General features: G+C 44.8%; 1 protein-coding gene across 1 annotated transcript in view; it reads left to right on the forward strand.

Moving 5' to 3' along the window:
• The first annotated feature begins 1,581 nt into the window (after positions 1 to 1,581).
• MINDY4B (MINDY family member 4B) overlaps positions 1,582 to 16,193 on the forward strand; it is a 40,855-nt gene continuing 26,243 nt past the window's right edge. Inside the window, exons 1-5 of the mRNA XM_043473398.1 lie at positions 1,582 to 1,688; positions 2,214 to 2,241; positions 3,894 to 4,061; positions 14,719 to 14,838; positions 15,558 to 15,649. Of these exons, the coding sequence (XP_043329333.1) occupies positions 1,582 to 1,688; positions 2,214 to 2,241; positions 3,894 to 4,061; positions 14,719 to 14,838; positions 15,558 to 15,649 (515 nt within the window). The remainder of the gene's footprint in view (positions 1,689 to 2,213; positions 2,242 to 3,893; positions 4,062 to 14,718; positions 14,839 to 15,557; positions 15,650 to 16,193) is intronic.

The following is a 16,193-nucleotide window of genomic DNA, read 5'->3' on the forward strand; positions in this document are numbered from 1 at the left end:
TCCCCTTCTCCTCCCACCTTCAATCTTTCACAGCATCAGGAGGCCAAAGTATTGGAGTTTCAGCTTCAGCATCAGTCCTTCCAATGAATATGCAGGACTGATTTCCTTTAGGATGGACTGGTTTGATCTCCTTGCAGTCCAAGGGATTCTCAAGAGTCTTCTCCAACACCACAGTTCAAAAGCATCAATTCTTCTGTGCTCAGCTTTCTTTATAATCCAACTCTCATATCCATACATGACTACTGGAAAAACTGTAACTTTGACTAGATGACAAACCATAGTTTTGTCTGCAAGGTAATGTCTCTGCTTTTTAATATGCTGTCTAGGTTGGTCATAACTTTTCTTCCAAGCAGCAAGCGTCTTTTAATTTCATGGCTGCAGTCACCATCTGCAGTGATTTTGGAGCCCAAGAAAATAAAGTCTTTCACTGTTTCCATTGTTTCTCCATCTATTTGCCATGAAGTGATGGGACCTGATGCCATGATCTTAGTTTTTTGAATGTTGAATTTTAAGCCACCTTTTTCACTCTTCTCTTTCATTTTTATGAAGAGACTCTTCAGTTCCTCTTTGATTTCTGCCACAAGGGTGGTGTCATCTGCATATCTGAGGTTATTGATATTTCTCTGAATAATCTTGATTTCAGTTTGTGCTTCCTCCAGCTTGGCATTTTGCAGGGTGACAATATACAGCCTTGACGTACTCTTTTCCCAATTTGGAAACAGTCTGTTGTTCCAATCTGGTTCTAACTGTTGCTTCTTGACATGCATACAGATTTCTCAGGAGGCAGGTCAGGTGGTCTGGTATTCCTATCTGTTGAAGAATTTCCCACAGTTTGTTGTTATCCACACAGTCAAAGGCTTTGGTGTAGTCAATAAAGCTGAGTACCATAGCCTAACAAGTTGGGTACACAAAATTAACCATCACAACCATCAACATTCTTCATTATGCCAGTTATTAAAGCTACAATTCATTCAGCTAGTAGGAAGAGACATACTTTTAAATTTCTCCCAGAAAGAAATCAAACCAGTCCTTCTTCACATTGTGTAAGACTTCTGTGTGCTAAAATCCATATCAGGTTGGCCTTGATATGGCCAGTTTCTTCCTCGGCCTACACTTTACCCAATAGTACTTGATACTGTTTTTCAATATCATCATGATGGCTTTTAGTCTCTTTGACTACACATTTCCAAGGAGGCAACACAGCAGAAGGTGCTATCACATTCCACGAACATGATATCTCTCATCAATTAAATTATCCCAGTTGCTTTGATACAGATAAGTATTGCAGTCCTTTTGTTTATAAATCTGCGTCTTGGATTAAACATTCATGGTATCCATACAGTGAAGAAAAACAGAGAAGTATTCCACCCCTAATGAAAGTTTAATCATGATCTGACAGCAAGGTCTTACAAAAAGCCCAGAGCTGCAACTGTGTGGCGTGATCTCCTCATTGGTCAAAAGGTAGGGACTGCACGCACGTCACCTGGGCATCTTTGCCAGCCGACTCATTTCACTGCCAACCCGCTCTCTCTCCCATTTGAACAACTTCCTTCTTCCAATTCTCTACAGTATCTAATAGTTATGGAGCCGTCAGATGAGGCACAAAACTCCCACGGGCTGGATTTAGAGGAGATAACCAGAAAGATTTTATTTCTTGACAAATGGAGGGAAATCTTTAGTTATCACCGGTAAGATGCTCTCATTTTCTCAATCCTCTAGAACCAAAGGGATTTCTTGTTTTAAATTCTGTACATTTATTTTCGGTCTTTTGGGGGGGTCTTCCTTGTAGGCTGCTCTCCTATTGTGGTGCGCAGTCTTCTCATTGCAGTGACTTCACTCATTGCAGAGCAGGGGCTGTATGGCTCCTGGGCTTCAGAGCACAGGCTCAACAGTTTGGGCGCATGGCTCCAAGGCATGTGGGATCTTCCTGGAGGCGGGGATGGACCCCCTGCCTCCTGCATTGGCAGGCGGATTCTTTACCACTGAGCCACCAGGGAAGCCCGCCTAGAACCAGGGGGATTTTACGTGGCTAAACAGCCAGCTTTTACGCTTGCTATGTGAGAAGTCTCCATTACAGATTTACATTTAAAATGCTTCAGGTATAACTGTTTGCAGAAAAAGCATCCCAAGCAAAGTGGAGGTTGAGGAGGTTTGAGGGAATAAGGGTTGAATAGAGTGAGTAATTTTCTTGATGTTTTCTCTTTCATTTATAGGTTGGGAACCAATAATACAACTTCTCAGGTAATTACTTTTCTCAAAGCCAGAGTGTTTTCCTCTAGTTGCTTCTTCAAACAATCACATTAACAGCATAATCTGCATTTATTCTGTGCATATAATGTCACTCGGGCACTTGGCGTTTAATGTGTGAAAACAAAAAACTGGAAACCCTGTTGGAGATCTTTTCTTGTGCTTCCTTTTTTCATAAAAATCTCTTCTTACTTTTAAGAGCTACCTTGCATCATTAAAAGCACCATATGGTTATTATTTTCAAAAATAAAAATCACATGAGAATCTAGAGTTTCTACACTTGCAAAATAGCACTAGATTCTGACATCCAAGTGCTTCAGTGATCCTGAAGAAAAGTAGCTCTGAAAATAGTTATCCTATTGATTCAGCTCCTGAAAAACTGTTTTCCTTCACCATCTTCAAATAAGGAAAAGATGACTGAATTCGGATGTTAAAAGGTATTTTAAAATCTGTTATACAATATAAGATGAAAGATGTTTTCCTCTCCTGCCACCTGAAAAGGTTAGAAGGTAACGGGCTTTGTATTTCAGATATTAATTCAATCACTGAACAAACACTGCACAAAATATTAAGGTGATTTTCCTGGCACTAGTGTATAATACAATCAAACAACTGAATTATTAATATTTTAACTATAACACTAAAGCACCTTGCTCCAAGTAACATATGATCAAAAACCTTATTATTTCTGCTGAAACTCTCTTAGCCAGTCTACATTACAGTCAGAGAGAGAATACTTCTATTTCAGTCCTAGAAGTATTAAATGGAGCTAGCTATCATTTGGGGAAATAGAATAGTCAAAAGATAAAACAATCTTTGCAAGGAAAAAAAAATAAATGTTGAGTTAAGCTTTCCACAAGGTGGGGGAAACCCCCTGCTACAAATGTAAAGATTTTCCATGTGATTTTTACAAAATGCATCTTATCCCATTAGTAGTCTATGACTTGCATGCTGTGTTTCTGAGATAAAGTATCTTAGCCTCTAGGAATACAGGAAACAAGGAAGGCAGTTTCCTTCACGTTTCAGCTACCAACTGGTCAGACATGTTTCATGACATTAGGATAGAAGTTTAAACCAAGTGGAAGAAGAACTGATGCTATCTTATATTTAAATGCTGTAAGAATCAGTTAAGAAAAGTTTTTCTTAAAGATAGGGAGTAGTTTTTTTAAGGAAGAAAATCATTGCACTCACTTGCTAGGGATCAGGAATCTGAGAGAATTAAAAGAGGGTAACCTGACTTTGTTTATTGGCCAGTTAACAATATAATGAGAAATACTTCGTATAGACTAGAAAGATTCACTCATTGTTTATAAAATGTTGTCTCCTCAAAACAAGAGACAGTAACATTTACAATCGTCTATAAACATAACTTCAAGTCAAGGTCTTGATAGCATTAATTATGTTTCCATAGTTACACTTAACCTCTTCGAGTCACATAAAACTTGGGAGAACCCCTTTAACACAGACACTGGGATTTTTCTGCCTCTTTTATATCTATTTATGACCATTTTCAGACATCTCTAAAAGGGAGACAACATTTTATGAACACGGATATTTCAGAGAGAAAGAGAATAGAAGGAAAGCAAAGTAAAAGGTCAGCAGCAGCTGTTTGCTTTGTTTTTTGGTGGTGGCGGCGTTTCACACAGAATCATGAAGGTGACCACATATCTGCTGGTGAAACCGAAGATGGAACAGGAAGGCCTCAGCCAAAAGGACAAGGACATTTGCCATCAAGTAGCCTTTGTTCTGTTCCCAAACCCTCTATCATCTCTTCAAAATCGGGCGGTTTTCCTGTCTCCCTAGCAATGGCCACGGTAAGTATAGCTTGTCAATTAAACATGAAACGAAACGTAATCTTCCCCAAACAACAAGGCTGGGGGAAATCTAATCGGCTGTCATGTGAGAGTATTATGGAAGATAAGACTACGGACAGCTGTTATTGCTAAAGGAGAATATAATGAAACTGACTTACGCATGGTGTTTTTCAAGGGCACTGGTGATGTTACAGGCTTTCCTTCCCAAGCTCTGAGAGCCTCTCTTTATTGACTTCCTCAATTTGACAGCTAAATGTGAAGGCATAGGGTGTTAAATTCAAATAATTGACCATATAAGGTAGGATGGGGTAGATGATAAAGACGGTAAAGGTGGAAAATCGGAGTAGATGTGGGAGACAGGACCCCTGTGCTGTGTGGACAGGAGGAAGATGGGGAACCTTCCCCAGCTCAGTCCTGCAGGAGAAACATGATCCCAAGGAGGAAACACTGTCTGGGGTGCCAACTAATAGTCAGATTTGAAGAGAACCTAAAAGTTTGAGAATCCAAGTGGATCTGGAAGCTGCTATTTCCAGGGACCACTTGTTCCATTCAAACCTTGACCAAGGTGGGGGCAAGGGGTTAAGGCAGAGACCCAGCCACATCTCCTTGAGTGGGCGGGGGCAATGCCTTGGCAAGTGGCCAAAGGACCAGCTGTCATGGTCAATGAGGCATGGTTGGGACCTGGGGAAGCACAGCCAGGGATCAAGGAAAGGAAAAAAAGCACCAGTGAGGCTGAGCGATCTTTCTGACAGGATGGTCCTCCAGTATCGCCCTTTCAATTACAGTGAACATCAGGGATAATTTCTCCACCTTCAGCCCATCCTCTCAGACTATATTCTAGAGACATAGGCAGAGACCTCTCCTTGGGACCCTAAGAACAAAAGTAGGAAGAGGTACTTTCTTCCTGAGGACATGCTGCACCTGGGTATACTCTGAGAACACACCCAGGACCAGCCTGACCATCCGGGCAAAGACCAGCAAGGCTGCAGTCAGGCCACCGTGGACAGAAAGTTCCGCAGTCTGTGCCCTACAGGCAGGATCCCTGGTGGGAGGGAGGGATGGGAGCCGGACCCCTTTCTGGGGGAACCTCACAGTCTCCACCTGCTTTGTGAGCCCAGAGGCCAGGCTGGCCCTCACTGCAGTATTTCCAACCTCAACGTAACCCATAACCATTCCTCAGGCTCCCAGATGGGACAACATCACACACAGACTATAGCCCCCGTGTTCTTCATCTTCACACACATCCTCATGGGCTTCACAGAGCAACTCTCTCCACTGCCCACGGAGCAACTCTCTCCACTGCCGGAGTTGTGGTACAAACATGCTGGGAGGCACATGTGCTCTTTCTCATCATCACAGATCTTTCTGCCTCAACCCACCTTCCCCCTTGTGCTCGAATGCTGGATGTCCCAGGCAGACAGGCCAGCAGGGCTCTCAGAGATGCAGCACTTGGCTCATTGGTGGCCCAGCACCTGGATTGTGCTTTAACTTGTATCTCAGGCATCTAGTTTATCACTCTCCTTTTGAATAATTAAGACAAGTAAAGTGTCATCCTGTTACAGTCTGCAGCCTCCATGGTTTTTCTGCCTACGATGTGCTATAGGAACAGTAGTTAGGGCAACTGAAGTCACACCTCAGTATCCTGGGGAATTGGCTTCAGGCACCCCCAGAGGAAACCAACCTCCACCACACTCAAGTCCCTTATATAAAATTGCCTAGTATCATTGGTCCCCCAATAGCCTCAGAGACAGAGGGCTGAGTGTATCTGTATTTTACTGTACAAGGTTTTTAATAAACAATCTTTGTTGTTGTTCAGTCGCTCAGTCATGTCCGACTCTTTGTGACCCCATGAACTGCAGCACACCAGGCCTCCCTGTCCATCACCAACTCCTGGAGTTTACTCAAACTCATGTCCATTGAGTCGGTGATGCCATCCAACCATCTCATCCTCTGTCATCCCCTTCTGTTTTCAATCTTTCCCAGCATCAGGGTCTTTTCCAATGAGTCTGTTCGCATCAGGTGGTCAAAGTATTGGAGCTTCAGCTTCTGCATCAGTCCTTCCAAAGTATATTCAGGGTTGATTTCCTTTAGGATTGACTGGTTTGATCTTGCTGTCCAAGAGACTCACAAGAGTCTTCTCCAACACCACAGTTCAAAAGCATCAATTCTTTGGCGCTCAGCCTTCTTCTGTATGGATGGTCCAACTCTCACAAGCATACATAACTACTGGAAAAACCATAGCTTTGACTAGATGGACCTTTGTTGGCAAAGTAACATCTCTGCTTTTTTTTTTTTTGTCTCTGCTTTTTTTTCTGTCTAGGTTTGTCATAGCTTTTCTTCCAAGGAGCAAGCATCTTTTAATTTCAATCTTTAATAAATAAGTATTACTGGGCACTAATGAATTTCTATGGAGAAGGTCATTTTAAAATTTACACATATCAGGAAACAGGAAATACACTACCTTTTGTATGCAAAAGAGAGAAAACTATGATTCTATGCTAGTACTGTATTTGCCTGCAAATGCACACAGAATTTTCCAGAAAATTTCCTAAAATGTGACAGTAGTGGGGGGTGGGGGAGAGAGGGACAAAAGACTTAGGGCAGGGGGAAGTCTTCTCAGCATAGCTTTTTGTGCTCTCTGGATTTCGAACCATGTGCATGGACAATCTATTTTTTTAAAAAAAAAACACCATTATAGGACATCTCTGGCAGTCCAGTGGTTAGGACTGTATGCTTCCAAGGTGGGGCATGTGTGTTCGATCCCTGGTCAGGGAACTGAGATCCCACATGCCATGTGGCACACTGCTCCCCACCCCCCAGAAAAAAAAACAAAAACTACATTTTAAAAATGCATTTATGCATTTTAAAAACAGGGGGAAAAAAAAGAGGCAGTCACCGATGTTTCCAAAGTCTTCTAGTTTCTCTCTATACTGTGGAGGCCAGTGAGTTGGGTCTGAATTCTCCCACTTGTCTGCAAGCACAGACATGATGCAATTGGAGACCTCCTCAGTGACTTTTCCAAGATAATTCTCTCCCTTTGGAAGAGGCTTGGAGACAAAAGAATCAGACTTGATGAAGTGTTAAGGAAGTCCCAGGAGAAAAGAGAATTGATTTTTCTTCAAAAAAGCTGAATTTGGACGAATTCCAATTATCAGGACCAGATGATAGAGTGTCCTTTAAACAGCAGCAGCATTAATTAAACACACCCTGGGATTTCAAGATGATGAACCTTGGGACTCTGAATATGCATGTCCAGGAGTCAATCTAGAAGCTTGACCAGACCAGTTCTAATGGAATATTTCGGCACTGTAGCTGCCTGGCAAATTTGCAGAGTGATTGGATCTTCATTCTCACATGAGAGCTCCATTTGTCATCATCCTGCTACTCTCGCTGTCCCCGTCCATTTGGAATTGGGATGCATGGGACTTCCTGACATTTGCACACGCTTTTTGCTGGGAATATGCTGAGAAAGTAGGGTGGGCAACGCACACAAGGCCCCTTCGCTGTCTAACTCCAGTTTCTCGCCTTTTGCTGCCCTATTTCCAGTTCCACAGCCTTCTCCCTTCCCCAGCCTCACATCTCACAGTGTGTGTGGTGTAATGAATGGCCGGCCAGGCTGCTGACCCAGGCGAGGTCCTCGGAGAAGGTGAGAGTCCTCCTCAGGGCTCTTCCGCTCCCCCCCATCTCACCCCCTCTCCCCCCCTTACCCCCCACAGCTGCTGATCTTCCCACCAGCAGCAGCTTCCATCCTGCAGAGCCAGCCCTTCTGCAGACCCAGCCTGGAACACATTCCTGTTGCCTCTTTTATCAGCAGCCAATAAACAAACCCCTAGTTGCATTTGGGATGCCACCCAGCAGGATCATCTAAAAAATGTAATATGGGAGATCAAAATATTCTGGGGGAGACCCAGAAGAATGAAGCTCCAACAGAGGATAACAGGCAATGGGTTGACCTTGAGTTACCAGAGCCTGGTAACTCCAGCATGCTGTTATTGTTCAGTCGCCCAGTCATGTCAGACTCTCTGTGACCCCATGGACCGCAGTACACCAGGCCTCCCTGCTCCTCACCATCTCCCAAATTTTGCCCAAGGTCACGTCCATTGCACCGGTGATGCCATCCAGCCATCTCATCCTCTGACGCCCTCTTCTTCTACCCTCAATCCTTTCCAGCATCAGGGACTTTTCCAATGTGTCTGTTCACATCAGATGACCAAAATACTAGAGCTTCAGCCTCAACATCAATCCTTCCAATGAGTATTCAGGGCTGATTTTCCTTAAGATTGACTGGTTTGATCTCCTTTCTGTCCAAGTGACTTTCAAGAGTCTTCTCCAGCACCACAGTTCAAGGGCATCAATTCTTCATTGTTCTGCCTTCTTCATGGTCCAGCTCTCACAACTGTACGTCACCACTGGGAAGACCATAGCCTTGACTATACAGACCTTTATTGACAGAGGTCTGGCTGACCTTTGTCAGCACAGATCTAATAGATGGTCTTACTGCTGCTGCTAAGTCATTTCAGTCATGTCCAACTCTGTGCAACCCCATAGATGGCAGCCCACCAGGCTCCCCCATCCCTGGGATTCTCCAGGCAAGAATACTGGAGTGGGTTGCCATTTCCTTCTCCAATGTATGAAAGTGAAAAGAGAAAGTGAATTTACTTAGTCATGTCCAGCTCTTAGCGACCCCATGGACTATAGCTTATCAGGCTCCTCTGTCCATGGGATTTTCCGGGCAATAGATGGTTTTGAGTAGATGTTTATTTTATTAATTAATTCACTGCCTCTGCACAATCTCCAAGAGAAGCATCTCTACAGAAGAGTGGATATCATCTGTGTGCCCCTTCAGATGCCTGTTCTACCCCTCGCCACTCTACTTACTGCCCTGGAGACTGAGCTGTACTCACTTCATCAATAGGGCTCCCTCCTCTGACTTCCTGTTGAGTTTGAACAAAGGGAGCCCTGGAGGGAGGGATGGGAATGAAGTCAGGTTGAGCAGGCCGGCAGAATCCCTTTCCTCTGAAGGCAGTGCTCCCCCAGGACTCTTTCCTGCCTTCCCCACCCCCAGGTCCAGGAGACATAACAACGTCTCATTCTTGGTAGCTCTGGCAATCTGCACTAGCCCTTGTGGTTTCCCCACATGCAGCCATCATCTTTATAAACAGTCCCTGAATTAAACTTTCCTCAAGTCAATTATCCTGACTTGAGTGCCATCTGTTTCCTGCTGGGACCCTGACCGGTGCCAGCTGAAAGGCTTGCATTTGAGTCCTGGCAGCACCATTTACCAGCTATGTGACCTTGGGCATACCACTTCACTGCTCTGGGCCCCAAGTTCTTTAACTGTAAAATGAAAGGGCCAAATTAGATTTTTTTTCAACAAATACTTCTTGCGAGCCTACTATGTACCAGGTACTGCACCAGATGATGAGAAACTGACTGTGAGCATGACCAGGTCTAGAGATTACCGCTCTATTTGGCGGGCTGGTTTAGAAACGTCTTAGGACTCACTAGTTCTAAATTCTCTGATTCTACAATGGTCCAGCAATTTCTAAAGCAGGAAAGGATTCAGGGAAGGAGCTTCAAAGAGAATTATTCTACTTCAAGTTATGAAGTATGGTGATGTGGCTGAGCGATGGATGGAGACAGGCGGTCACAGGGAAACTCTAAGCCCAGGGACCAGGGACAAGGCAGTCAGGGTAAGGAAATGAATCTGTTGGGGAAGAATGATCTGTGGGTGCGTGCGTGTGTGTGTGTGTGAGAGAGAGAGAGAGAAATAATGATCATCATCCTTAGTTTCATCACAGCCATCAGGAAAGAGAGGTAAGTATTCCTGGAAAACTAACAAAGTAAAGAGAAAAACTACAAACCCCGCTTGACTGTGTTAAATAATAACACTCATTACAGTCATTTATTAGGACCATTTACCATTTGTGTCTAGTTACCAGGCAGCACAAAATATATGTATCATTTACCATGTGTCAGGTTAATCTTGTTGTAAATTATATTGATATGAAAGTCAGTGTTGGGGGGGATAAACCAGGAAATTGACATATACACACACACTACTATATATGAAATACATATAATATAAAGATACTCTGGGTTGGGAAGATCTCCTGGAGAACCTTCTCCAGTATTTTTTGGAAAAATATCTCCAGTATTTTTGCCTGGAGAATTCTGCAGACAGAGGAGCCTGGCAATGTCCAGTCCATGGGGTTGCAAACAGTCGGACACAACAGAGCGACTATTACTCATATATAAAATAAATATCTAATAAGGGTCTATTGTGGGTTTTCCTGGTGGCTCAGATGGTAAAAGAATTTGTCTGCAATGCAAGAGACCCGGGGTTTGATCCGGGTTGGGAGGATCCCCTGGAGAAGGGAATGGCAACCCCTTCCAGTATTCTTGCCTGGGGAATCCCAAGGACAGAGAAGCCTGGCGGGCTATAGTCCACAGTATTGCAAAGAGTCAGACATGACTGAATGACTAACGCACATAGACACACACACAGGGACCTATTGTGTAGCACGGGGAACTCTGTAATGACTTACATGGGAAAAGAATCTAAAAAAAGAGGAGATACACGCATATGGATAATTGATTCACTTTCTTGTACACCCGGAGCTAACACAACATTGCAAATCAACTACACCCCAATAAACATTGTTTCAAAAGTCAGTGTTACGTAAGAGGGTGGGTCATCTTCACTGCCATGCTGGTCAGTGGGGGCCACCCCGAGGGGCCTGCAGCCCCTCTGCTCTAGGCCTCCCCAAGATGCATCTGGATGGCAATGCTCCCTAAGTTAGAAGGGGCAGCTAGCAACATAAACAGGAGTCTGATTTGGCTCACTGAATTTTTCAATTGAATTTTAATTCTAAGCTTCCTTAGTTCTGACGGTCTTAGTCTGTCACATTATCCACGGCTTCTCCTCCCTTACTCCTGCCTGTCTCTGGTCTTTTTCCATCTGGGCTGGAACTTTCTTCCACGCAGCATAAGACGTTCCAGCACAGACAGACTGTGTTTTCACAGAGGTAATAACAGCACTTATGGTTCCCAGAGTTCTTTCCATACATCTTCTCTTGCAGTGGGATAGCTTTCCATTTCAGGGATGGGGGCTGAGCCAGGGGTTATCCCCGTTTCAGAAGAAGCAAAGAAAGTCTTAGGCTTGGCAGTCGGTCAGCAAGGAGCAGAGCAGGGGCTTCTCAGCCCTGGAGTCAGGAGGGAGCCCTTTTCCTTCCGCACTGTGCAGTCTTGATGTCAGGGAAACACTTTGCATCCATGTCCAGTCCCCTGCCCAGGAGCTGGTGACCCTTTTTGGTTAGAGTGCACACTGATTCTGTCTTCCACGAGCAGCCTTTGTGTCTTCTGCTCCCTTCCCTTGACAGACACGGGACACATCATTTCCCCTCAAGTGCAGTTTCGGGCTCTTTCTCACTCTGAAACGTATCTGCCTCTTTTTCTCTGTTGCTGTTCAGTCACTAAGTCATGTCTGACCCTTCGTGACACCATAGACTGCATCACGCCAGGCTTCCTTATCCCTCACCGTCTCCTGGAGCTTGCCCAAGTTCATGTCCACTGTACTGGTGATGCCATCCAACCATCTCATTCTCTGTGGTCCCCTTCTTCTCCTGTGTTCAATCTTTCCGAGCATCAGGGTCTTTTCCAATGAGTTAACTCTTCACATCAGGTGGCCAAAGTATTGGAGCTTCAGCTTCGGCATCAGTCCTTCCAATGAGTATTCAGGGTTGATTTCCTTTAGGATTGAGTGGTTTGACCTCCTCTCTGTCCAGGGGACTCTCTTGATATACAGCCTTTGACAGCCTTGCTGTACTCCTTCTTTCTCTGTCGAGACGATCTTTTCCTTCAAAGGTAGGAGCGGGCTGGCCAGGAAATACACTTCAGCCACAGGTGGCAATAGCGGTAAAGAATCCGCCTGCCAATGCAGGAGACGCAAGAGACACGGGTTCGATCCTTGCATCTGGAAGATCCCCTGGAGAAGGAAATGGCAATCCACTCCAGTATTCTTGCCTGGAGAATCCCTTGGACAGAGGAACCTTGTGGGCTACAGTCCATGGGATCACAAAGAGTCGGACACGAAGCGACTTAACATTCATGGACGCATGGAAGCAGCCCATGGTCGGACATTGAGAAGACTGTTCCAGACGCATGCTTCTCCTGCCTGTGTCCTTCTTGGAAACCACCAGGGTCTGCTCAGGGCACTGCTGAGAAGAGGTGCTCTGGCTCTGGGTCAGTTGTGCTCCAGGTTCCATTCGTCCACACTCTTCAACTAGCTCCAAATGCCTGAGCATGCTGTTCAAAACACTCCACAATCAGACTCAAGGTACTTTCCAGTCTGAGCTTCCACTGACTTTCTGCCCCATGACCCTGGAACACACACACACACACACACACACACACAGTGTTCTAGCCTCACTGAACTGCTCACTGTCCCCAGATACCCTGGTACCAGGTGTGTGCACTTGTAGGTCTTCCTCTCTGCCAGCCTCCCCTCCTTCACAAGTGACAGGCCATTGTGTGGTTGTTGCAGAGAGTGGGATGTGTCCCTGGGCTGGAGTATGTGGTGTTTGGGGCTGCGGCAGTAAGTGACATGGACTAACATGGACTTGCGTCATGGAAATTCAGTCCCCTCTCCACTCTGGCAGGCCAGGGAGAAGACCAGTTAAGGGGCAGGACATGTTCACATCTTCCTTTGTAGCTCAGTTGGTAAAGAATCCACCTGCAATGGAGGAGACTGGGTTTGGTTCCTGGATCAGGAAGATCCCCTGGAGAAGGAAGTGGCAACCCACTCCAGTATTCTTGCCTGGGAAATCCCACGGACAGAGGAGCCTGGTGGGCTACAGTCCTTGGGGTCACAAGAGTCGGACACAACTTAGCTACTAAACCACCACCACCATCTCCCTTTTTAATTAAAAAGAGTGCAGGGTTCAGTCAGAGACTTCATAGAAAATGGTTTCTAGCATGATTCAACAAGATCATTTTATTTCTATTACATATGTATGCATTTACTTTTGGTCACTATTCTGTACAGTTTTTTATTTTTAACTGGATTATAATTGCTATACGGTTGTGTTGGTTTCTGCTGTACCACAACATGAATCAGCTATATGTATGTATATATATCTGTCCCTCTTTCTTGAGCCTTCCTCCAAACCTCCCCCCATCCCGCTTCTCTAGGTCATCGTAGCAGCTTCCCGTTATATAGCAGCTTCCCGTTAACTATTTTACCCACGGTGGTATACATATATCAATGCTACTCTCTCAATTCGTCCCTCCCTCTCCTTCCGCTACTGTGTCCACGGGTCCATTCTCTACGTCTGCGCTTCTATTCCTGCCCTGCAAATAGGTTCGGCAGCACCCTTTTTCTAGGTTTCATACATATATGCATTAACATATGGTGTTTGCTTTTCTCTATTTTTTTATTATGGCAAGTGATTCTGATTCCCAATTAAGGACATGGTGTAAAGGGTCCTTTTAAATATTTAAATAAACACTTCAAATGTTTTCTAAATTACCAAAGAGTGGCCCAAGCCAATGAGCAATATTAAGTCAATAATGACCAGCACATAAAGATGACAACAGTCATAGGGATGGCGCATAAAGGTGTTAAGCTGGGAGGTGGATCAGTGCTGCTAGACTGGTGTGAATCCCAGCTCTGCTGCTTCTGGCTGGGTGATCTAATGCAAATACTTTCCCGTAAACGGAGGATAATAATGGTACCTTTCTCAAAGAGTTGAATTAACATAATGAACTCAAAGCACTTAGCCCAGTCCTGGTGCACAGAAAACACTCAATAAATACGAGATGCCATTTGCCAGCCTAGTTCAAACGCCACCTCTTCCACGAAGCTTCCACTGACTGCTTCAGTCAGAAGTTTTCTTCACGCCTGGCACTTTGCCTGGTGGAATGTCACACATTCTTTATTGCACACGGTTGCCAGGTTAGACTCTTTATGTATCTATACCCCACATAGGACCTAACACATACTAAAAGATTCTTGTGTCTCTGATTATAAAGGCATTCCCTTTTTGTCGTGTGTTTGGTTTACAAAGGCTTGTACCAAGCTTTCTGGGATTTTCTAAAAGACCCCCTCTAATCTCAACATGCTGCTGAGTATCCAGAAAAAAAACATAAAGATTCTAGGGCAAGAACAGAGGCTGCTTGTTGAATACCATTTACACCACTATCACACTCAGGTTACAATCATAGAGGCCTGCCCATTCCCTTTTTCCGGAGCAAGAGAGAAAGACACAAAGGCAGGAGAGGTAGAGGTTTCAGAGTCATGGATGGAGGGACAAAGGGCATGAGGACAGAACTGCAGCCTTATCACGGATGGTAAGAGCAGACAGGGAAGATGCTGGCAATGGAAGGTGAGACAGACACAGGGACAGAACTCAGATGGGGACAACAGGTGCAGAGTTGCCCGTCTGGGCCTTCAGGATAAAGTGTCCTAAGTGAACCTGATGCAAACCTTTTGCAGAGGGCTGGACAGTCACGCTCAGAGGAACAGAGCAATATGCTGACCTGATTCTAGGAAAGGGACAGGCCCACCTCTGTGATTTCACCACCTGGCTTAGGGCTGTTTGCTAAGGGCTGTGTCTAGGAAGAATACCCTTTGAACCATTTGTTCCCCCTTTTTCAGAAACTGCGCCAGACCCTCTTTGGGAATACCACCCAGGTCTTCAGCTCTGACTGGACAAAGGCCTATTTCCAGTTTCATGAGCCTTTTTCTGACCTGGCTTTTGCGTTGCAAGTGGGAAAGGTAAGCACAGGTGATCTCTTTTTTAATCCTATGCTCCCCGTGTTTCCTTCCAACCTCCTCCATATAAATGCATGTTTTCATTATAATCAAAGGTAGAAACATGTTTATAATTTAAAATGTAACCTTAAATGATAACAGACTTAGTGTGTTGAAAATTCTAACACACTATCAAGAATGTAATAAAGTCTCAAACTCCTCCCTGCCCTCTTCCAAATTCTGGTTTTCCTAGCTCTTCTTTCAAAGTCCTAAGCATCGCTAAGAATTTAGAGGTAGAGACAGATCTAGGAATTTCTGACTTGTTTTAAAACCTCGATAATTCATATCATTGATCACTAGCCACACAGAATTTCAAGAGCTAGCTGACTAGTTCCTTCCTTCCTGCAAATCTCAAAGTTGAATGTGAGAGGAGCACAGTGAAGGTAGGACAGAGGAAGACAGACAGCCCGGGTGCTGGTCTACAACGCTCCACAGAGAAGCAAGTCATTGCAGATTCTAGTCTGGCCACGGCATCCGGCCACAGTCCACGGAGAGGTGTGGCGTTGTAGAGTGCAGCGGCGCTTTGCTAAGCCTAGGGATGCTGGGCACCAGAGGGAAAAGGCTGCCAAGGAGAATAAATGATGACATCCATTTCCAAGAGTTCATTTTTATAAAGTGGGCCCTGAGGGTTCCAGCACCATTGTAAAGCCCTGCTCCTCACTATGCATTCACTCCCATTTCAGGGAGGTGTCCGAAGCATTCAGATGGCTGTACAAGGATCCATCATTAAATACCTGCTGTTTACAAGGAAGGGAAAAGACTGTCACTTCCTCAGGTAAGAGGCCTATGAGAAGGACTCGAAAAGAATTAACCATTTTATGAAAAACTTTACGGACTAAATAATCACCAGGGAAAATCCCCTGGGTTGCCTCTGGAAGGAGACTTGACTCAGAAGGCAAAAAGTGGGGACTTGCCTGGCAGTGCAGTGGTTACAACTTTGCCTTCCAATGCGGGGGATCGGGTTTGATCCCTGGAGAGACAGCCAAGATCCCACATGCCTCACAGTCAGAAAACCAGAACATAAAACAGGGGCAATATTGTAACAAATTCAATAAAGACTTTTTAAAAACAGTCCATATTCAAAAAAAAAATCTTAAAAAGTAAAAAAAGACAGAAATGGCCCTGGTTCTCCCAGAGGGGCTGGATTTCACAACTGGGGAGTGCTCTCCCAGAGTCCCCCTCAATGTTCAGTTGCGGGAATAATGCTGACAGTTTTTATGCTCCACCGCAGACCACCCTGACAGGTAAAATGAAGTGCCAGGTCTCCAGGTGGGCTCAACTGACAACACTTGATGGGAAGCCCCAACCTAACAATTCCA

This window comes from Cervus canadensis, chromosome 7, assembly GCF_019320065.1.
Source record: "Cervus canadensis isolate Bull #8, Minnesota chromosome 7, ASM1932006v1, whole genome shotgun sequence".
NCBI classification, from domain to species: Eukaryota; Metazoa; Chordata; class Mammalia; order Artiodactyla; family Cervidae; genus Cervus; species Cervus canadensis.